The 24,032-nt window shown below is 32.7% G+C and overlaps 1 protein-coding gene across 1 annotated transcript in view; it reads right to left on the minus strand.

Moving 5' to 3' along the window:
* Positions 1–557: 557 nt before the first annotated feature.
* LOC111059537 (tonsoku-like protein) overlaps positions 558–24,032 on the minus strand; it is a 39,353-nt gene continuing 15,878 nt past the window's right edge. The window contains exons 13-25 of the mRNA XM_039422946.1: positions 23,031–23,164; positions 22,378–22,388; positions 21,221–21,366; positions 20,597–20,809; positions 17,889–18,115; positions 16,567–16,672; positions 11,584–11,708; positions 9,092–9,270; positions 7,873–8,051; positions 6,639–6,761; positions 5,103–5,256; positions 2,577–2,811; positions 558–1,175 (exon numbers count right to left, since the gene is read on the minus strand). Coding sequence (XP_039278880.1) covers positions 917–1,175; positions 2,577–2,811; positions 5,103–5,256; positions 6,639–6,761; positions 7,873–8,051; positions 9,092–9,270; positions 11,584–11,708; positions 16,567–16,672; positions 17,889–18,115; positions 20,597–20,809; positions 21,221–21,366; positions 22,378–22,388; positions 23,031–23,164 — 2,091 coding nt within the window. The 3' untranslated portion in view covers positions 558–916. The remainder of the gene's footprint in view (positions 1,176–2,576; positions 2,812–5,102; positions 5,257–6,638; positions 6,762–7,872; positions 8,052–9,091; positions 9,271–11,583; positions 11,709–16,566; positions 16,673–17,888; positions 18,116–20,596; positions 20,810–21,220; positions 21,367–22,377; positions 22,389–23,030; positions 23,165–24,032) is intronic.

Raw genomic sequence — 24,032 nt, forward strand, 5'->3', positions numbered from 1 at the left:
ATCTATTCATTCGAATTTACAATATTATAATATTTTTGTAATTCTCTAGCCAACTAAATATGGCTGTGGTAATTATTGTAGTTCCATGCAACAAAGAAACATGGATATGGAAGAAAACTGCAAAATCTTTCCATTTAAGGCTGGGCAAAAAGTCATATTTGATTAACATTGGTGTTGTTATACTTGTCTATCATTCGACAAGGCAGATAGCGCTATCCTTCTCTAGCCAGATCGGTTTTTAACATTGTATAAATATAATTAATTGAATATTCTATCTAAATTATTATGAAAATATATTATTTAATCATTAAAAAATATTTTTCCTTGAAGAATAAAATTATAATTTTAAACAAGGATGGCCACATTAGATATACCGGTATCAGCTATCTTCTATAGAAGGCAGAGAATCGGCAACGCAGTTCTCCTATCTTTCTCCACTGCCATTATAATGTGGACCACACTGTAGTAACCTACTACAGACTGCCTACCTTCTCATATCATACTAACTGAAAAAAAATCACAATGAAAAGGAAAAACAAAGAAGAAAGACAAGTGAAAAGTATACACATTTTAAAAAGAACTACCTACAATACTAATTCAGTTCTTCATATTAATTCTACGGTGATGTCAACAATGAATTTGTATATGTTTCGTAATATGATGGTGGGGTGATTTTTACAATATACCAACTCATGAACTTAAAGCTGAGCTAGGTATTGGTATTGTATTTTGCCAACAAACTGAAATTGTTGAAAAACAAATGAAACAACATGATGAAATAAATTAAAACAATATAATGAAATAAAATTAAAGCAACATAAAGCTATAAACTAAATTAACACTGAGTAAGATTATTCTAATAGAAACCGTTAAAACAACATAATGAAATAAAATTAGAAGAACATAATGAGATAAACTACCTGAATACTGAGTTAAGATTATTCGAATAGAAGCCGAAAGGTCTCCGGCGATTTTCCCTATTTGATAGGTCTTTTTGAACGGTACTGATGTACAAGTTTTCAATGTCGTGTTTAATGAAACGAAGATTACATGGAACACCGGCCAAGTTGAGATGCGTCAGCTCCAGTTCACACAACCTCTGTACCATGCATGGACTCAGCTTGCTGTTTCCTTCCAGCTGAAGGTTACGAAGCTTCGGACACATTTTTAAACTCCTGCAATGTAATATTTAATTAAATTAATTGATAATCATCAAAAATTGAAATAACCATTGAAAATTGATTTAAATAGTTAGATAAGATTCAAATGTGTACAATCTTCTAGTATACACAAAAATGAGGTTGAGACTGTTGTTTTGTCTGCCAATAATTGGTTAAAGATTTGTGTTCTTATGAATAGAATGAAAAATATTTAGGTATATGCAAACTATACTAGAGCAAGCTAGTAGCTTACTAGTAGTAGTCATAGTAGTCTTGTGTTGCAAGACGCCACAATGCTCTTGATCCGAAGTTGACGAAGAAAAATTTGCGTGATAATGAGAAATGAATTATGTAATTATAATTATGTAATTTCCAAGAACATATAATTGAAAAATAATATACATACTGGCCTAAAAAGTACCGGAATTATTTTAAATCTATACTATAATAAATATGTAATTATAATTATGTCATTTCCAAGAACATCTAATTGAAAAATAATATACATACTGGCCTAAAAGTACCGGAATTATTTTAAATCTATACTATAATAAAGGAAAGAACTAGCTAAGGCTAGGCACACACCAGTTAGTCAAGACAAGACATGATCAGACACAACACTTCACATTAGTCATTGCAATTAGACATGCATTCATAAGCAACTATGTGAAGTATTGTGACTGATCGTGTCTGATCATATCTTGTCTTGTGTTGACTAACTGGTGTGTGCCTAGCCTTACACGTAGCCTACGGGATAGGAAATTCATGAATGACGCATCTTCACGTCTGAACTACTGGACTGATTAACTTGGAATTTTTCATATAGATTCTTAATTTACCGAGGATGGTTATAGGCCTATTTTAAATTCTTCAAGATTTCAATAGGTCAAGTTTTTAATTAGACCCTTGCGAAGCACAGGTTACTTGCTAGACTTTTATAAAATTCAAGTTCTATAAGAAAAAGTGCTATTGTTGATTCATGAAGAGGTTAATTATTGAAATACTGTTACTGGATAATATTACATTTTTATAAACATAGATAAAAACCACTTTGGTTAAAAACTTATGAAGAACTTATAGGAACTTTTGGTGCCTAGAGATTTAGATGGGTTCAATTTCTAATCATACAATACTGTGAAATTCTTATATAGACTTTTGATGGAATGTGCGGTATCCATTCTATCAAGTCTATACAAACGTTCTACAGCATTGAAAAACTGTGACCTAAAAAATTCAAGCCTTCTTGCGACTAAGCCTCTAGGCACCAAATTTGACTCTATGAAATTACTTTCAAGACAAAATTGACGTGAAAGTTTTCTCTCTATTATAAGACACAATGTGGGCATCATTCGCATCAGAGGAATATTGATTGGAAACGTGTAACAAAGCTATTTTACTATCTTAGATAAGACTTACTTGAGAAGAAGATTCATCTGCAAATCGTCGATGTCACAGTAGGAGAGGTCCAAATGCTCCAAGTTGTAAGGAACGCACTGGCCGAGGAAGATGGCCACCTCGCGAGCCACCCACTCTGAGCCAACATCGGCCAACTCCAGTCTGCGTATTCTGCCCGGATTCAATTTACTCAGAATATCTAGCATGCCTTCCCTTCCAATATCGTTGGAGCTCAAGTCTAGCACTTCTATTTGATCTACAAATCAATAAGCATAAATACAGATTAAAAAACATGACTGATAGTGGAGAAATATGTTTCAGTACTGACATTTTGGATTCATGAATTCATGCACAAGTAAATAATCTGGTGCTCTTTCCCTTCCAATTTCGTTGGAGCTCAAGTCCAGCACTTCTATTTGATCAATAAGCACAAATACAGGTTCAAAAACATTTCTGATGGTGAAAAATAGGAAAATTTATTCATAGACAATACTGTAGATACAATCCATGTAAAAACAACAGGCATTTGCCAAAACTGCTTTAAAAATTAATTTGAAATGAACCGTCTACAGGTTAATATGCAGATTTTATGTTTTGATTCACACACAATTTCAAATAAAAAAATGAATGAACTATAATTTTAAATCCATCCGACCAACTCACAAACATGAAATTTCTGGTCTGGTGTCAGAGTATCCAGGTCGCAACTGATCAATTTCAGGGCCTCTGACATAACTAACGACTGCTTTTTAGGCAGCCGGGACCGACGAACCGACGTGTCCATCCAAAACACGGGAAAGTCCCGAGAAAAATATCTTGATCGGGCTTGGAAAAATATCTTGCCCGGGCCGGGATTTGAACACGGGCCTCTGAATTATAAGGCCACCCGACTACGGCCACTCAGTAGTGGATTTCTAAATATTCATTACTCAGGTTAACGTATTGTATAGGTACAAAGTAGAAAATATGGAAATTTGAAGACAGTATTTGCTCAACGTTAGTAGACAGAAGGTTGATCACTAACAGGTGTAAGATTCGAAGTGGTGGGGGGAATGCCAGCGTGACGTCACGTGTAGTAAAAAAGTGATAGAGTAACCACACTGAGCATACAGTTTATTCACTGTATCTTCAAATACATCATCGTTTAATCCCCTCAAGATTGACCTAGAACTTAAAAATTCTCCATACTTATAGCGAATTAATCACTGATATAATGATGTTGTTTAATATTTCAAGTTCATTCAACTTGTATGAATAAAATGAAGTTGAAAGTTTTTCAAGAATCTAAACACGTGACACGAAAAAGTTAATGAGCTGGAGAAGCGTTAGTAGACAACGTTATACTATTATAATTTCAGATTAACCCATAAGAAATCTTGATAAACCAATGCATTGCAATAAAACAATAAACTGATCCCGATAAATCCAATGAATTTCATTCATATAAATGCACTGAACACATGCTGGTATGGAGCACATGTTCTACGAGAATCAAAATATCTCATCCCCGAAATTCACAAGCCAAACTACAAAATATAAACACGACCTAGAAGATCAAAATGCTTGTTTTATTTAAATGTTTTGATAATTATTGTAAAGCACAAACAGAAAGCTTGCATGTCAGAAAATGTTTATGTTATATAATTTGACTATAGGTCACCTTATGATTTTCAAGAATGCGATATTCTGCCTACTCTGTAATACAGCCTAGGTCACGGCTGCAGTTCCCCCACTCCAATTGCATTTCAACTAAAATACTATAGATGAGTGACCAACCTTCTGTCTACTAGCTTTGGTATTTGCTGACTTTTGGCTGAGATTGATGCCCACGTAAGCTCCAGGCTTGTGCGTGGGTAATGAGCCAGATAATGATGAGAGATGAGTGGACCGACAGCTTTGGGTGGGTTCCAAACCACCGGGAAACAATTTTCAAACACATAAATTATATTTAGAGGAGGCGACTCTTCACGTTGTCACCCTTATAACGGGAGTGGCAGGCACATGAAACTTAATTTATCTCATTTATCGAAAGATTATCAGTGCGAACCAAATGTAGGCGTCAAGAGTTTGAGAGTTTCTAGGAACACTTAAGATGGTATAGGTATGTAAAAAAATAAATCCAAGATAATTACAAAAAATGGAAGGGAAAAATTGAGGAGTAGAGATAAACCAAGATAGACCAAGAGGAGGAAGACTCAGAAGAAGATGGATGGACAGAGTGAGAGAAGATATAACACTTATGGCAAGAGATTGAAATAGAAGAATTACGGAAATACCGGACAAAATGCAAAATGCCTGACAACACCACACAAATATACTGAAATGTGAGCCATATGCATGTAGGCTTTGTATATTAACGAACTGATTTTACAGAGACAGATCTCTAAAATATTATAATCTTTGAAATCTTTGTATAGCAAATTGATTACACAAATGCATGAATCCTGATCCTCATCTAACAACCAAGCCGTTGAGAAATGAAGGAGAACCAAGATAAAAAATGAACTAAATGTAGTAATGATTTTAATGATAATTTCAACTACTCACCTAGATAGAAATCTTGCTGCGCCTTGAATGATGTGAGGGAAACAGACCTCAATTTAAGAGTGTGCAAGTTGGGCAGTTTGCTCACCAGATTACATACATGCCTCAAGCAATCATCTCCAAGACGATTGTGACTCATATCTATCACTTCCAAGGCCTGGAAATGTTTATTAATTTATTTATAAATTATAGTATATATTAATATTAATTTATTTATTAATTTGTTTATTAATTATAGTTTATAGCTAAAACAAATCGACTTTAAAAAAAAGCTTATTGCGAAAATTGCTCGTGTAGGCCTGCCTATTAATTATGAAAACCATCCTAGAAAAAGTTACAACTGAAGAAGCATGTAAGTAGTTGAGTCAACGTCTCATCGATCAAAACTTAAAGATAAAAACAAATAGAAAATTCTATTGTCATGTACTAAAACAGACAATTGAACTATATTTAGTTAGTGTCACAGAAATTATTGAAACAGTAAAATAGATGAGTAGTTATTAATATGAGATCGACAATATTGACATTTGTCAAGGCTGCAACCAATAGATCATAATTCTCATTAACGTTTGATAAGCAACCAACGTTACTCAACAGTCGTATATTGAGAAAATAAGTACAAAAACATGTTATTTTATCACAGTATTTGTGATTTATTCTTCTTTAATAGTTATTTGTATATCTAGAGTGGAAAGTGCTGTTTTTTCTCCCTGAGGGGAAAGTTTAAAGCCCGAAGGGAAGCTGAGGGCAGCAATTTCCCTGAGGAAGAAAAAACATTTTTCACTCGTGATGTTTTTCCATATTTACAGAAACTGAAATCAAATAATTTTAATAACTCACGTTATTGGTGACAATGTTTTATTTCACAACATAACATGAAATCTAAAAACTAAAAACCGGTCGACTGGTTGGCACTGCCGATTGCGCTATCAAAAGTTGTAACAATTATCAGCTGGCAGACTATCAACAATGGCCGAATCCAGTTCGCGCATTTCAGATTTGAATTGCAGATGAAAAATATTTGTTGGCTGGTATTTCGAAAAGCATATTTTAAAATATGTATAAATTTTTAACGTCTATTAATATTAAGTAGGCCTATGTAATATCATACAAACATATATTTCATGAGTTGACCAAGTTTCTGGTTTATGTATTGAATTCAGTTGACTCAATGACAGACACCTCTATTATGTTTACTCATCAGAGCTTAGACCTTCTAACCTATTTCAAATGTAAGTTTTTAAAATGAAGATGCTTCCCATGTTATTTGAATGGAGTTACTTTTACGCCCTAGGGAGTTTTTCTGTTTTTTCGTCCCGAGAGCGAAAAAGTGCCACTTTAGTATTATCAGGGAGTAAAGTAAGCATTTTAGACAGTAGGTGGAGGAAAAAATATTAAATCCTTACATTTGAAGAACATTTAATTAGCAAATTATACAAGCATTGTCTACCATGAATCGACAATTGTTCCCAAGCAGATAAACTTGGGATGTGAGATTATTTTAAAATCAAGTTTTGAATATATGTATTTTCCACAAACCTCGAATAAGTTTTTCTGCAAAATGAACTGGCACATGTGATCGAGTCCGTAATGAGTAATATTGCAGCAACTCAAATCAAGTTCTTTCAACTCGGGAATATCCACCAGCGTGTTCATAAGAGCCTGAAATCATAATGAAGTGTTATAAGCGTGCACAATACGGTATGAATTTCAGCCATTAAGTTTCTACATTATACAGCAACGTTCAGAGTTGTAAACAGTCATCATAATGATTTATCATAATACCTGAGATTCTAAAATATTAAGAGTCGAGTTGAACACTCGTCCTGGAGGATTAGGTGGGCCGTCCACTAGAACCGTTTTCGTCCAACTAGAGCGGAACTAGCATCGGCCGAAAACTACCGAACGCGACCGAGCGATCCCCCAACAAACAAAGGAATAGATGCTCGTCCATTGCAACAGGTTAATACGAATTTCAATTTCGATCCGAATTGAAAAGGAATTTCCGGCGCTATCCGGCCGAACTAACTAGTCGAGCTGAGACAACAAAGTGTTCCTAACCTAAAATGGTTTCACAGTCTTGTTTGTTTTTGTTTTTTGTAGTTTTTCTTTTTAAAAAGTTGTAACCATGGACAATGAAAAGTTGATAAGTTTGGTTCAAGAGCATGTGCCATTGTGGGATATGCGAGACAAAAGATATCATGGTCGTGATGTTCACAGGAATCTGTGGACGAAGATTACTTAACAAATAAGATCTGAAGGTAAGATTATTGTAACGAATAACTAATTTAGTAGATATTTGTTTATTCAATTTTCAAAATCTCAATATAATCATTGTTTATGAAGAATTTTGGTGGCTATGATAGTAGTTAATTCAATATTTATTCAATATTCAATAGTTCAGCCAACTACTGAACTAGACTGACGTAAACGGTTCTAATGGTCGACCATATTCGGCCCAATTAACGGCCGGCAGATTCGTCCGGTCCAACGGCCGAACGGATCGGTTGAATACGGTCCAGTGGACGGTTACCCTTAATTATTCAATAATGCCATCTATGCACTTCGCTACCGTTGCTGAACAAGGGGTACGTACAACTTGATAATATTACTGTACTACACATACAAACAGTTCTTGGATTTTTTTTCAATCACCAACTTACAACATAACTTATACGATGCTTATAATAACTTCATAAGAGTATTCTAGGAAAAGGAATACCGAATTCCCTAAAGTCATTCGAAATAATAATATTGATGAAACAGCACAAACCTGTAAACCTGAGTCACCCAAACAGTTTGTAGAAAGTCGCAGGTATTGTAATGATTTATGATGGGCCAGTGATTTGAATATTGGAGTAAATTCGTCCGTAAATAATGTAAAATTTTCCAAATCCAGGCACTTGGTGATTTGCGAAGAATCCAATCGGGCTTCTACTTCAGATATCACATCTATCAATAAAACAATGAAATAATAATTATTACAAATTAACAACAGCCAATAGAATTTATGAAAATAGACTTACTTATTGAGAAGTATTTTGTGTATTGTTTATAAAATAATTATTACAAATTAACAACAGACAATAGAATTTAGAAAATAGACTTACTCATTGAGAAGTATTTTGTGTATTTTTTATAAAGTGATAATTAATTATGATATAAAAATTATTTACATTATATTCATTGATCACAGTAACATCAGACCATCCATTTACCTTAGTAGTACTGTGTATTGAAGTAGTTAATTGTTTGTTTATAGATGGGTTGACATGTTAAAAATATTTATTTTAATGAAATTATAAGTTTGAAAATCAATGTAAATAATTAGAAACATGTATTTCACTCAGTAGTCATTTTAGGGCCCTTCATTCAAGTTAATTCAATTTCCTACTTGTTCATATAAAAATATCAATAAAATAAGATGAGGATTTTTCCTGAGATAATTTTTTGATTTATATGTAGAAATTTACATGATCAAACAGTAGCTTGGCATGGAGAAAATGTACCATAAACCAGGAATTTATTGTACCAAAGCATACTCTGTCAATAGTGTTATCTACTGTAGGAGTTTTGTAGTTTTATTAAGCTAACTTTGAAACTTAGCATCCATCTTATATCTTACAATAAAGTAGTCAAGAGTTGAAAATACATAAATGAGAGCAATCTTCAAACAAAATACATTGTTAACACTCAATAACAGAGACCTTCCAAGTCTATTTTTTCATTTTTATGAGAAGCCAAAAACAAATCCCACAAGTATTTTCATACATAAAATTTGTTGAATGAGAATTGATATTGTGGAATTTTTCCATAATTGAAAAAACACAGTTTTATTGTCACATCCACATTTATTAGACATTAATACAGAACTGCAGTTTCTTGCTAATTTCCAATTGTTTCCATACAATCCGTTTATAATCGAATGACTAGTAATATTATTCACTAATTGAAAGTAATAATTACAAATTTCGTTAATTTTATTATAGTACCTATGTTGTTGGCAGTGCATGCTCTGCGGTATCTATCCTTTATCGGAGCCAAATTCCAAGAGGTGACAATAGCATTTATTTCTGATCCCAGATCAGCAATCAGCGACAGAGAGTCATGTGGGTGGATGAGAGCACCATCAGCTGTCTGAAGAGAAAGCTTCGGCTCAACACCTTCCATACTGCAAAGTGACAAACACAATCAAATCCATTGAGATCATGGAACAGACAAACTATTCTTTTCGGTTATTAGTTTCATGATTGAGCTAGGTAACAACTGCTTTTAGTTACGAGTATTTAGCACTGTGATTATATTAATTAGCTACGTAGCAACTGTTGTTAGATTTTTAGCTCTATGTTTACATTGAACAAATAAATGTATGTTAATGAAAATTATTGTAATGTTGAGTTTCACCAACAGAGTCAGTCTCAATCCAGTTTGAGTACCATCATAGAGAAACAATAGCGTAAGTACATATCCCATGGTATAGGGCATTTATGTCGCAACTTCTACTGTTATCTCAAGCGCTAGTCCATGTAATTCTTTCCCGTGAAGCTGTGTGACACTGATAGTCTCTCATATTGTGCCGTTCATACACTCTCACCCCAACAAAACAGTTTAATTCGACAATAATCAACAGTAATCGACTTGAGATAACAGTAAAAGTTGCGACATGAACGCCCTATACCATGGGATATCTACTTACGCTATTGTTTCTCTATGATACCATGTTAAGAAAGATTGATCAACTTATTCAGAATTATTCAGAGTACGAAAATACAATGGTACTTATGAATAATTTCATATAAAATTGATAGATTTAGCCCATCTAAAATAAAAATTAATTCAGAGATTCTTTAATAAACAATTAGACACAATCAGAAACAGAGCGCCAGAAAGCCATTTATATACAGAGTGAGTCATATGTATGGGAACCCTTAAATAAGTTGGAGACTGTTGTAGATATAATACTGGAACTTTCAGGATAAGTTATTGGTCAAATACTCCACCTTTTGACGTAAAACTAAATTTCAACCCCTCATAATGGGGTGAATTAGGGGTTGTAACTGGAATATTTTTAATGTAAACACCCATTGTGTGATACATCATTTTAAAGGCCTTTTTGAAACAAGAAATATGACATCAATAATGCTCTATGATACTTGTATCCAAAATCGCGGCTGATTGAAGTTTTAGTTTTTAAAGAAATGGGAGGTTGTAGCTCAAATATTTTGAATGTAAATACCCATTGTGTGATACATCATTTTAAAGGCCTTTTTAAAACGAGAAAGATGACATCAATAAAATGTTCTATGATACTTTTATTCGAAATGGCGGCTATTGAAGTTTTACTTTTTAAAGAAATAATTATTGATAAAGTTCAATCAGCCGTCATTTTGGACAAAAGTATCATAGAACATGTTTATCGATGCCATATTTCTTGTTTTAAAAAGGCCTTTAAAATGATGTATCACACAATGGGTGTTTACACAAATAATATTCGAATTACAGCACCATAGTCACTCCCTTATGAGGGGTTGAAATTCAGTTGTAGGTCAAAAGGTAGAGTATTTTTTGACCAATAACTGAAAGTTACAGTATTATAAATCTACAACAGTCTCCAACTTATTGAAGGGTTTCCATACATATGACTCACTCTGTATATTCTTCCAACTGAACCACAGAGTGGTAGCAAAAAGAGAGTTGTCTATGGAGACAAAGAAAAGAGTATTCAATCGTGTTTTTTCTCCTACTCTTATGTATAGAAGTGAGAGCTGGGTTACCCTCAAAAGCCAGTGGAGTAAGATAACTGCCACACAAATGTGACTCTTAAGAATATTGGTGGGCAGAACGGGAAGAGATAGATAGAGAAATGAGAGGGTAAGACAGGAGGTGGGGAGGAAGACGCTGAGTGAGGATGTAAAAGAAGAGCAGCTCAAATGGTTCAGACATGTCACTAGGATGGAGAAATGTATATGAGTAAAGCAAGTGGTGGAGGCCAGGAGAGAAGGAAACAAAGGAAAGGCAGATCGCGAATGAATTGGGAGAGCTACCTTGAAGGCCTGGGTCGAGAGAGAGGAAGTTCCATGAGGGAAATGAGAAGAATGGCTGAGGATGGGAAAGCATGGAAGAGATGGGCCGAGGCTCGAATCCCTACGCTGTAATTTATTATTTAGCGTATGGCAGATACACAACAAATATATAGCTCATGAGTCTCAAATGCCTACATATACACTGTATATTTCCAAATTCTTTGAGATGTTGTGTAGTTTTCGGTCAGGAGAACATAGGTTTGTCTGACCGCCATCATTTGCTAGTCCATTTAGCGTGCACCATGGAGGCGAACTAGCGTTACACATAATTACGCTGTAATGGCAGAAGGGGAAAAGAATGAGAAGAAGAAAAATTATGAACATTCACAATCTAATTAAATCAGTTGAATTCAAGTCAAGAAAACAATAGGGCTGTATTAAAAATGAATATTTTTTCTCACCTGTTGTACCTACGAGCAGTTTCCTCTTCGAGCCAGGACATTGTGAGGTCAGGATCGATTGGTAGAGGTATCAACATCAGCTTTCCTTCAATTCGAACTTTCACCGTTTGTCGTTTACGAGAAGTCTGCAATATATAATATATAACATTTTTGAATATTCTGGACTACAATAAGATATGCTAGAATTTCTAAACTACAATAAGGAACACAAATAGATTGTCAACTAATAAAAATTGATCAATAATAATGAATTCTATACCAAGCATTTTTAAAGCTAATGTGAAAACTGTGCCAATTGATGGGAAATAGATTTTAACGATTTAATAATTAATTTGATTAATTTATCTAGAATGGATATATTATAATAGGACAATAAAAAATTTATACCACTAGAAAAAACATTGCGCGAATAGATAAAAATTAATGAAAATGTGGAGCTTACTTGAATTGAATTGAATTGAATTTATTGCCAAAAATCACATACAAATATTTTGTACAATACAATCACTAAAGTATGCAATATACAATCACCTAAAATATACATTTATTGTAACTTGAACAACAATAATTATCAATGTAATCAATGTAATATTCGGCACTGCCAACATAAGAGTCCTTGTGTGTTGGCAGTGAGTTGCGGTTAAATTATTCTGCTTCAATTCAGGTCAAGTAAGAAGCGATATAAAAATTAAAATAAAAAGAGCTAAAGAAAGTATTACAGCAATATACAAAAGTCTCAAAGGCTCAGAAAAAAAATTAAAAACTTAAGAATAGTACATACTATATGACAAAGTAGAATCCAATTAACCACTGTGACGTCTTGAGGCCATCATGAAGTGAATATTTCACACAGGGAATACATAAAAATATACGATGATGAGGGAACATTTACAATACCTGGTTCGAGAACGTGAAAATGAAAAAACCATTGCTCAATGTTTTTAGTAACAATGCTTGTTGGATACAATATTATACTTTATACAACTAGTTTGAAGAATATGTTATGCTCAATCCAATAATCTATGCTTTTGCTTAAATTACGTGTCATTTGTTTATCTATAAAATCGTTTGGAATTTTATTTATAATGTAGCTGCAATAATAGGTAAATTGATGCCTGCATATGGTTAGCTTAATGAGTTCTGTGTTGAATCTATTGTTAGGACGTGTATTATGGGGTGTTATGTGTGCAGGAAAATTAGATTTATTCTTATTGATATGGAGTATTATATTTTTCATATAATTCTGTCTTATTGTAGGGACCTTAAATTCAAGAAAAATGTCCCTACTAGGATAGAGTCGAGGTCTTCCTAATGCTGCTCTTATAATATGTTTTTGTAAGATAAATAATTTCTTCAGATGTGTATCATAAGCAGCTCCCCATACTTCATTAATATATTGAAATAATGAGTGAGCGTATGCAAAGTAAATTTTCCGTATAATGTCTATGTTTTTTATTTTATTTATTTTGTAAAAAATGTAAATGAGGTATTTCAACTTTGAGCACAAATAATCTATGTGTTTGTTCCATTTTAAATGTTGATCCAATAATATACCAAGATATTTAATCGTGTGAACCCTTTCTAATGCTTTTTGTGCTTCTGTATTATCTGTAGAGTTTTCATTGTTATTATTTGTTGTCCCTATTTTAAGATTTAAATCTGTTGCTGGTTGTCCAGTTATATTGGGTGAAAAGGTGATATACTTAGTTTTGTCAGCGTTCAAAGTCAGGATATGATCTTGAAGCCATTTTCTAATAATTATTAGGTTTCTATTGGCTATATTGAAAGTTTCTACCCAGCTTTTGCCGCTGAAGATCAATACAGTGTCATCTGCAAAAGACAGAGTGGTGCAATCTTGGAGGTTTAGTTTGAGTAGGTCATTCACATATAACAAAAAAAGAACTGGTGAAAGCACAGAACCTTGAGGCAAGCCGAAACCTGTCGTATATTTAATATCAGTTTGACACTGAAGATGTAGGTATTGTTTCCTTTCAGTCAAATATGAAGAAAATAAATCATTTGCTGCACCTCTAATTCCAGCCCTATCTAATTTGTTTAATAATATATTGTGAGGTATCGTATCAAAAGCTTTTGATAGATCCATGAACACTGCAAGAGTTTTTCTATTGCTATTAAAATTGTCAAAAATTATTTTGTTCAAGTGGATGACTGCATCTTTAGTAGACTTATTTTTTTGAAAACCAAATTGCTTTTCATTTATTATATTTTCTTTCTCTAAAAAACTCATAATTCTGTTTTTTTTATTTTTTCTAATATTTTGGAAAGGTTACTTATCAAGCTTATCGGTCTATAATTTTCTGGTTTTTTTAAATCTCCGGTTTTAGGTATTGGGATGATTCTGGCTTCTCTGAACTTTTTTGGGAATATCCTTCATTTAAACATTTGTTGAATATATGTTCTAAGGGTCCAGTTATGTGGTGATAAATTTTTTTTATGAAAGGTCCTGTGAAGTTATCTGGTCCTGGTGTAGATTTGTTTTTCAACTAATTTATAATTGACATTATTTCGTTTGAGTTTGTGGGGTTGAGAAAGATACTGTGCTGACATGAATTTGATAGCGATCGAGGAACTGGGATATCACTTACATTTCCTGATATTTTTCTGGCAAATGATACACCCACGTTAGCAAAGTAATCGTTGAGTATATCTGCATCTAAGCTTATTTCTTTTGTGTTTTTCTTTATTTCCAGCAGCTCGTTAATGTATTCCCAAGTTTTCTTGGCGTTATTCCTATGTTCATCGAACTTCTCATTAAAATAATCTATTTTTGCCCTTTTTATTAAATTATTTAAAGTATTCCGGTAGTTTTTGTAGCGGGTTTGCAATTCAATATTGTTTGGCTGTCGTGAGAGCTTCCTGTGTAATTTGTCTCTTTCTCGGATTGCATTGACTAGACTGGGTGTTATCCATTTTTTTACTGGTTTGTTTTTTTTTACTTAATCTGATTGTTTTTGTTCTTTTATTTGTGAGTTGTGTCAATTTTTCTATGAAATTGCTAACCATTGCATCGATATTGTCGGTGTTGTAAATATCAGCCCAGTTTTCAACCTGTAAGTCAGCTATTAATCCGTCAAAGTCAGTTACAGTTTTGGTCCATAATTCCCCTGCTACCGCGTTATTTTTCAAGGCTTCACTCAAGTGCAGTGAAACACTGTAATGGTCTGTTATGTTAGTTTTAATAATCACGCCACGCTGCAGGTCTCTAATGTTTCCCCCCTCCTTGAAAATATGTGGTCTATGCAGGTACCATTTCCATTCACTATCCTTGTCGGCTTGTTAATGTAGGATTTAAATCCGTTGATATGCAGAGTACTCAAGTACTCATTTGTTAAACTATTGTTTTCTAAAATATTAAGATTTATATCGCCCATTAAAATTACATTGGTAGTGTCCTTCATTCTGTTCAAACAAGCGTCTAGACTTGAAATGAAATTATTAATGTTGGTAGCTGGAGAGCGATAAATTAAAATTATTGTGTATTTGATGTTATCAATTGGACAAACTATACAGATTGAATTCGATTCTTCGATATCCAAATCAATTATTTCAAAATGAAAATTTTTATCAACAAATAAACATATCCCATCACACTTTGAATCTTTACTTTTATTCTGTACAACATTATATCCTTCAAGACCGTAAGTGAAATGAGCATCATCCGTAATCCACGTTTCTGATAAGGCAATAATATGAAATTTGAAGTTTATATTTCCTAAATAATGAACCAGTTCTTCAAAGTTTTTATTCAGGCTTCTTATATTAGTATGAAAAAATTCAATAAGTTTTTATTGCTTATGTTATGTGGTTCGAAAGAGAATAAATCATCTATTTCACTTGTATCATGATAGCCTATGAGATCATCATCACATTCAAGAACTGACATATATTTTTCTATAAGAGTATAATACTATTCTGTAAAATTTATAATAATATTAATTGTAATGAAAAAGAAAAAAAAAACAAAGAAAGTAAGTTAATAAGGAAGAAGATAAAAAAATATGTTAAACCGAGCGGGTAAAGTTATTTACCAATCTTGCGACTTCGCGCCGCGCCTCTTTTGAACAAGAAAATGGTCTTTCCAACCCATAGAAGGATCCAGAAAACTCAAATTAAATTCGTTTTACTATCTAGACTGTACTAAAATACTCCAACAATATATGCTATAATGGCAGTGTTTGATTAGCAATAGTATTGCTATCCTTGTCTATCATTCAACAAAGCGGATAGTGCTATCTCTTTCTCACTTTGCTCTGTTGCCAGATCGTCTTTTAACAATGTAGAATTAATCATTGATTAACAAAATATTTCATCTTAATTATGAAAATTCATTATGAAATTATTGAAAAATATTATTTCTTGCTTATTAAAATATAATTGATTATTTTAAACTGGAATGAGCAGTTAATATTACATCAATAAACCTGTATCAGCTACCGTCTATAGAAGGCATTGACAAGACGGAGGATCGGTAACGTTGTCCTCCTATCTTCCTCCACTGCCATTACAACGTGGACCTCACTATAGTCAGAAACAAGATAGACAAAGCTCTAAATATTCGGCAACGTCAACAGTGAATTATCAGTTTTCATTCAATTTTTGAAAAATGTAAACGTTGCAAAATGTTGACATTACTTTTCATTTCTATTAGCTGACTCAACATTAGCAGAGTCAATAACAATAGTCAGTTAATGGTGAAACAAATTTTAAGGGAAACCTGGAGATCTTTGACCTCCAAGTAATTGTATCAATAGCTTTAATAAATAGATAGATAACAATCAATTTGCGAGATTGTTGAAATATATATAAATAAAATGACAAAAAGTTCTAAAATTTTACTTTTTGGTTACTGAGAATATGATGTGCGTTCCTGTTCCGGTTATTTAGTTGTAATTTGTAAATTCGTGAATTTATGCAGCAATCCCGGCCAACAAATTGCAAATGGATTTCTGAAAGTAAACTTACTATGTCGACAGGTGTCTGAGCTGGTGGTGAGACTAAATCTTGAGCTATTTGAACTGGTTCCCTGTGGATGCCAGCATCCAGTAATGTGGTTTGACGCATTTGAGTACTGAAACCAAATTATAAAACCAATGAGTAATTGAAGAACATATTAAGAGATATTGACTAAAACAAGAATCACATAACTTTTTAAAAATTGACTGAATTCTCTATTCACAGGAATTACCGAATCTTAATGTTTATTGAATATTTAGATTTATCGAATGATGTTGCATGGATTATTTATTTTAGATTAGTTATTTTTGATGTATATTTGATGTTGCAATGAACTTTTAGTTGGAGTTTTATCAATTTTATATAAAATTTCAATATTTGTTTGAAAAATGACTTTGAAACTTTTCAAAACATCAATTTTGTGAGTAATACACCTTTAAACTATTTCAAAAAGTGATCTCCTACTCATTATTATTTTAATTTTATTTTTGAAAATTAATTCTTTTATTTACGGTACAAATGACTCTAATGGAAAAACATTGGTAGATAAAATAATAAGGTGCTATTTTGTTTCCAAATTTATAGGTGATGACACCTTCTAAGATAAGGTTAGAATTTCAATTTTTATAAAACTTTAATCCAAAATTAACATGAAAACTATCACTCAATTACCTCTTGTAACAAATAATATTGATCTATTTAAGTAAATTTGGAACCATGGAAGAAACACAAACTTGTAAACACTAAAACACAATATGAAAATTAATTTCTAGAAGATTTCTAGAAATCTGGAGCCATGGAAGAAACACAAACTTGTAAACACTAAAACACAATATGAAAATTAATTTCTATAAATCTGGAACCATGGAAGAAACACAAACTTGTAAACACTAAAACACATTAAGAAAATTAATTTCTAGAAGATTTCTAGAAATATGCAAGTGGTTTATTTAAAGTTAAAGATTTTAATGTTTATGATTCAATAAAAATATATTTCTAAGTGATATAATAATAATATATAGTAATATAATAATAATAATAATAATAATAATAATAATAATAATATAATAATAATAATAATAATATAATAATAATAATATAATAATAATAATAATATATAGTAATATAAATAATATACCAATATTTGGACACTTGATAATGAAATAATTGACCGAAACCGGTCTTGTCTTCAAAAAAAAATAATTAAGGGTACCAGTAATTCTAAAAAAACTAAAATATCAATTTTCTATAGTTTTTATTTAATAGAACGAGCAATGGAAACCAGAATAAAATAAATCTTTAGAAATCTTTTCAAATGAAATCTAGCTCACCTCGATAATCTATTGATGGACGGCGATGGCTGATCACATAGATCTATGGAATGCAAAGATGATATATGATTATCACACATATTTGCTGAATTATTGTCGTCATCCATGTGCAATGCATCCTCACTCATTTCTGAAGGGCGGTCGTTTTGTTCCTCTTTTGATGAGAAATCATCGTCATCTGCACAATGGTTCGTTCCATTTGAATCGCAAGTTTCACTGTCACTGTACTGTAAATGCAATTTTCAAATCTTGATTCATCTTATAATCGTCACAGATACAGCAATGAATTTGTGGGAAAAACTATGAAATTCCGTGTACAGGAAATCAGTCGGGGAATTTCAAGTATCGCTTAATTGGATTGAGTTGATAGTATTAGATATCATTTATGTTATTCTAGGGACCGGTGCTATAGTCTGTGCAAACCTTAGGCTAGGCATACACCAGTTAGTCAAGACAAGACAATACATGATCAGACACGTTCAGTCACAATACTTCACATTGTTGCTTATGAAGCCATGTCTAATTGCATTGACTAATCAGTGTGAGTTGCGTCACAAGCAGCTAAGTGAAGTATTGTGACTAAACTTGTCTGATCAAGTCTTGTCTTCTTGACTAACTGGTGTGTGCCTAGCCTTAGATATCATATGTTGTTCTAGGTGCCGGTGCTATAGTCTGTGCAAACCTTACACTAGGCACTCAGCAGTTAGTCAAGACAAGACAAGACACGATTAGTCACAATACTTCACGTAGTTGCATATGAAGCAACACACACCGATTAGTCATTGCAGTTAGACATGTCTTAAACTGCTTAGCTCAAGACTCCTCTCACATACATCAAAACTAAGACTATACAAAACCATCATAAGACCAGTACTACTATATGCTTCACAAACATGGATACTGAATAGAAAAGAAGAAAAAAATACCATTATTTTTGAAAACAAGATTCTTCGAAAATATTTTGGCCCAACACTAGAGAACGGAGTTTGGAGAATCATACACAACTATGAAATACGCCAAATATTCAATGAAGCAGACATAGTGGGTGAGATTAAAAGCAGAAGGTTACAATGGACGGGACACATTCTGAGGAAAGAAGAAAGCGCTCTGACAAACAGTGTACTGAGGAATAATCCTATAGGAAGGAGACCAGCTGGAAGTCCAAAAACTAGATGGTGGGACCAGGTCCGCAAAGATATGAGGAGGATGAGCCTAAAAGAGGAGGACGCGGGTGACCGAAACTTTTGGAGAGGCTTAGTTGATGAGGCCAAGTACCGACTGGGGTACGAGTGGCCACCGCAGTAAGAGTAAATAGTAATTAGACATGTCTTCATAAGCAACAATGTGAAGTATTGTGACTAATCGTGTCTTGTCTTGTCTTGACTAACTAGTGCACGCCTAGCCTTAGATTGCAGCATGGAGTACAGTGCTGCCAGATCTCACAGAATCCAGAGAGCCTGTGAGCTAATTGTGTGTGAGAAAGAGCGAAAAAGTTATCGTAGGCCTTTTTAATAAGATCAGCTCCTACTGTTGTTTTGAAATAGCATTGGCCATATAGCCGCGTACTGCAAACAAAGGTTTGTACGGACTATAGAAAGAAAACACGTTGTTAACATAAAACAGAGTGGATTGAAGAAACATAAAAATGAATAAGATACTTAGGCCTGGTTGCACAAAAGCCGGTTAAATTTTAACCGTGATTAATTCCAGGAGAACCAATCAGAGAAGGCGATTTTAAAAAGCCGGCTTCTCTGATTGGTTCTCCTGGAATTAATAGTTTAAATTTCACCGACTTTTGTGCAACCGGCACTTGAAGGAGCAAAAACTAAAACATTTCTGCATTTCACAGCCAACCTATGTGGATGGCACAGCTTGGGGGAATATTTACAGTAAAATACTAAAGAATTACTACAGTAGTATTTATTTAATCAACAGAGACAAAAACACATAATAAAGAAATGATTGGAAATAAAAAACAGGCTTATAGCCCTTAATATTCCATTCCCGAATTTTGATTAAAAATTTGTCCAAAAAATGTTATGATTCGTCAGCACTTTGAAACACATTTTGTCACAAAATAATTACAAAAAATTTTGAATTTAGAATCTTAGTGTAGGAAAATAATACAAACACTCCATGGTAGTAATGAAGTAATTATTACTAATTTAATATAAGGTTGGCTCTGTGAAATTCGAGCCTCATTTTCTTATGAATTAGAATTCTTGAAAAAATGATCAATGAAAAACATTTGAAAATAAGCAAGTTTCTTTTTTATTCATACATTGAGTGATGGTGATTCAAATTGCAGTTTCCCCAAAAATTTAAATACGGGAAAAATGTAGCTAACCAATTTTCAATGTTCAAACTAATAAAAGAGCATAATTAATATTAAACTCATAACCACAGATTTTTTAAAGAATCTCCAAAGAGGATTTCTCCAATTAGAATAGGGGAAATATGTAGCTAACCAATGTTCAATGTTCAAACTTATAAAAGAGCACAATTAATATTAAACTCTTAACCTCAGATTTCTTAAAGAATCTCCATAGATTAATTTTGAAAATACAAATGAATTTTAATTAAAATGTATGAATTCAGGGCTACTTTCTTGTATTTAGTAGTTACATTACAATTTGTATTCTTGTTTTATTATTTTATTAATTTTAAAGGGTACTATAATTCTATTTTTTAAATAGAATTTTAATTACCTCGATTGTTGATCGAAGAGATGGCTTGCTATTTTTGGACTTCTCCTTGTTTGACGATTTGCGTAGCTGTACGCCCGAAAAAGTGTCGTCTCTTTTCCTACGCTTCAAAGGTCTAGAAGTTAAATCTTCATTTAGATCATCAATCAGCCAATCGTCGATCGCGTTTTCTGCGTTCACTAATGCACCTTGAGAAAGTTTGATTGGGCTGATGGGCTAAAAATTGAAAAATAAACAAAAAATAGAAAATGTCATTTATGCATTCTCAATTTATGCAACTTATTGAAAAAATCGATAGTTAGTCGTTTAATGAGTGATTCGGTACTCGCAGCTCCAGTTGAAGAGGTGATTATTACCACAGCTTAATACACAACAAATTAATAACAAGGTTTTTAGTATTTTGAAAAAAATGTTTATTTCATAATGAATAGAACATGAAAAATAAAGTTCATTAAAGTCAAGAATATTGTTAAATAAAATGAGTGCCACCTCGCGGTATTTTTACTAAGATACCTGCACAAAAGTGCTAGATTGGAAGCCTTGATTAAAGTGGCGACAAACTCTGTGAAGGTAACTGAATCATTTTCGTCCTATCTATAGAACAATATTGATAATTTGTGAACTTACAACTTCTGAGTTAACATTTGAGCGATGCTTGAGTCCTCGTATGGCACTTTGATATTCAGAAACAGCTCTGTTGTTGGACGAGTTGTTCGTATGAGATCTTGTTTCTGGACTCCCCTCACTGCTCTTTCGTCTTCTCACTAAAGGTGCTGCAAAATATAAAGTCTTGAATTTCTTCATTCATCACGAACTGCTATTTATGTTTCAAGTCTCATTATTAGAATGACGATTTGCCTACTATATTAATTGTGGAAACTATGAAAGAAATATTTACTTACTGACTAGAGCATGCTTTCAAATCACATGGGATTCATTGTCATATTTTACACAATTAATATAGTTTGCAAGTTGTTATTCTAGTGTTAAAAATTGATCAAAAAACTTATTCAACTATATAAATAACATCAATTTTCATTTCATTTTGTGCAATGATATAAATTCCAAAGTTTAAAACAATAATTCACGTGCCAATTATTTTTCTAATGCTTATCGTGGATAATGAAATATGATTGAATCTGAAACTTTACGTGGGTTTCAAATCACCAGATAAACGGAAGTAGAAACTTGCAGCTAAGCAGTCACTATTATAGAAGAGTTTCAAGAGATCGTCGCTTATCTTATCAGCAAGGGTCGGCCAGCATTAATCACAATCACAGTTCCAAAATTTAGAATCAATCAGTAGTACTGGGACCCTAGAAATACGGAAACTGTAACAGAACGAATTCGACTTTACATTAATTATTTCAATTCTAATAATTGATATACAGGTACTCGAGAGAATTGTAAATGACTGGGATGATGATGATGATGATGATGTTGATGATGATTTTGGCCCATACAAAACAATAATAAATAAAAATAATTCTTTCCCTTCTGAAAGTAATTTAAAATTTTGGATGGCACTTGAAGTTGGATTTTATGCTCAAATGCTTTTATCTAACAAAAATGAACTTTTTGATGAAGTTTTATTGAATATTAATTGTGTCTTATTGAATTATCTAGTAAAAAATCAGATACTCACTGATTACAGGTGACAAATCTCTTGACGATCTTGAGGATCTTGAAGATCTGGATGGTTTTAATTGTTTCACTTCAGAATGATCAGACATAGAAAAAGATCTACTTTCTAATGATCGTTCATTTATGCTTTCCTGTGCTACATGATGTCCGGCTGAAAATAAGAAAATTTGAAAAAACTGAAAACTACAATTAAAAAGATATTATAGAAATACAAATAATTTGACTCCCGAGAGATCATACTTAGAATTTTCAATTGTTCTTATTGTTTACTTATTTACATGAGAATTCGCTCCTATTTGTATACAAGAACAGTATTAATAGACCTCATGATAGAGAATCAAATAATAAAAATACAGCTAAACTTTATTACTAGCTGCACATGTAATTGAAATTTCACAATTATTTATTGTTATCAGAAAAATACTGAAACCCGGTTGCACAAAAGTCTGTTAAATTTGAAAGTGCTAATAAAAAGGTCTGATTGGTTCATGTGGCATTCAACCGTCATTTACTCACCTTTAAAATCCAACAGACTTTCGTGAAACCAGACCAAAGGGTTCAACATATATATCAAGTATAAATAAAAATAGAAATCTAAGTACCCTTTTTAAAAAGTAGCCTTTTTCAAGAGTAGCCCTAAAGGAAAAAATACAATTTGATGGCGAATCAACCTATATATCAAGTTTATAGTAGAGGATTATTGGTAGTAGTTTCCCATGATATATTTTCACAATAAACCGTGTGTGTGGTTCTTAATCAATATAACTACCAAAATTGAAACTACTGTAATTACCTTTGATGATAGCCAAACTTGATTTTTCTAGCTATTGTATTGTAATCGTTCAACATTTCACCAGTCAGGTCAGTCTGCTCTTCTTCAATAAAACGCCGCCTCCAGTTTGTGAGACAATCAAGAACAGTCTCTCCCTGAAATAATCAAGTACAGTACATTATTATATAAACGATATGTAATTATTTAATACATCGATGAAAGTTTTAATACGTTTTGAACTATTTTTGACGACACTACAGTATAATTTTTGAATATTAGTTTACTCACATGTGGAGCGCTTTCAACACTGCTGTTTTCATCTCGTTGTCATTGGTAGGTAGGAAGCGGTCGGTCGGTATCGGTGGTGTAGGCGGTTTTATTTGATCGAAAACAGATTATTACTTGCAGTTCGTCATGGATAGTCAAATAGATGGGGAAGTTTTAATTAATACAGAATTAAGACACCAATAGGTGAAGGTCTGCACCAGGGAGGACAAGCTGTATAAAATTGAAGTTATAGAAGAGCTCATTTTATATTCTCCAATATATTTTATGCGGCAAGGAAATTTATATTTTTTATGAATTAATAATAGTTGAGATGAAATGGTTTGGTAATTCATATTCCTACACAGGCTACAAACAATTTGTGCAAAGGTGCTGCATTGGAAAAGGATAGAGCTAACCGCTTTTTCTAATGACAGACAAACCAGAATGTTAATCAGATACTGACTTTATAACGTAAATCTCACTATCAATAAAACAAAATAAATCTTATAGCTCCCTTTATTCTTTAAAAAACTTTAAAATATTTGAACCTGAAAGTTTTTTAAAGAATAAAGGGTGCTATAAGATTTATTTTGTTTTATTAATTTAAAAGTAGCCCATGTCAATCAATAAGTGTTTTATCTCACTATCAATATGATGACGATGTCATCGATCATTCGAGATGTCATTCGAGATCTGTCATTCTCGAAAGTGATTCAATATAATGCTGACTTTATAACCTGAATCCCACTACATATA

The sequence above is a fragment of the Nilaparvata lugens genome, chromosome 3 (genome assembly GCF_014356525.2).
Source record: "Nilaparvata lugens isolate BPH chromosome 3, ASM1435652v1, whole genome shotgun sequence".
Lineage (NCBI taxonomy): Eukaryota > Metazoa > Arthropoda > Insecta > Hemiptera > Delphacidae > Nilaparvata > Nilaparvata lugens.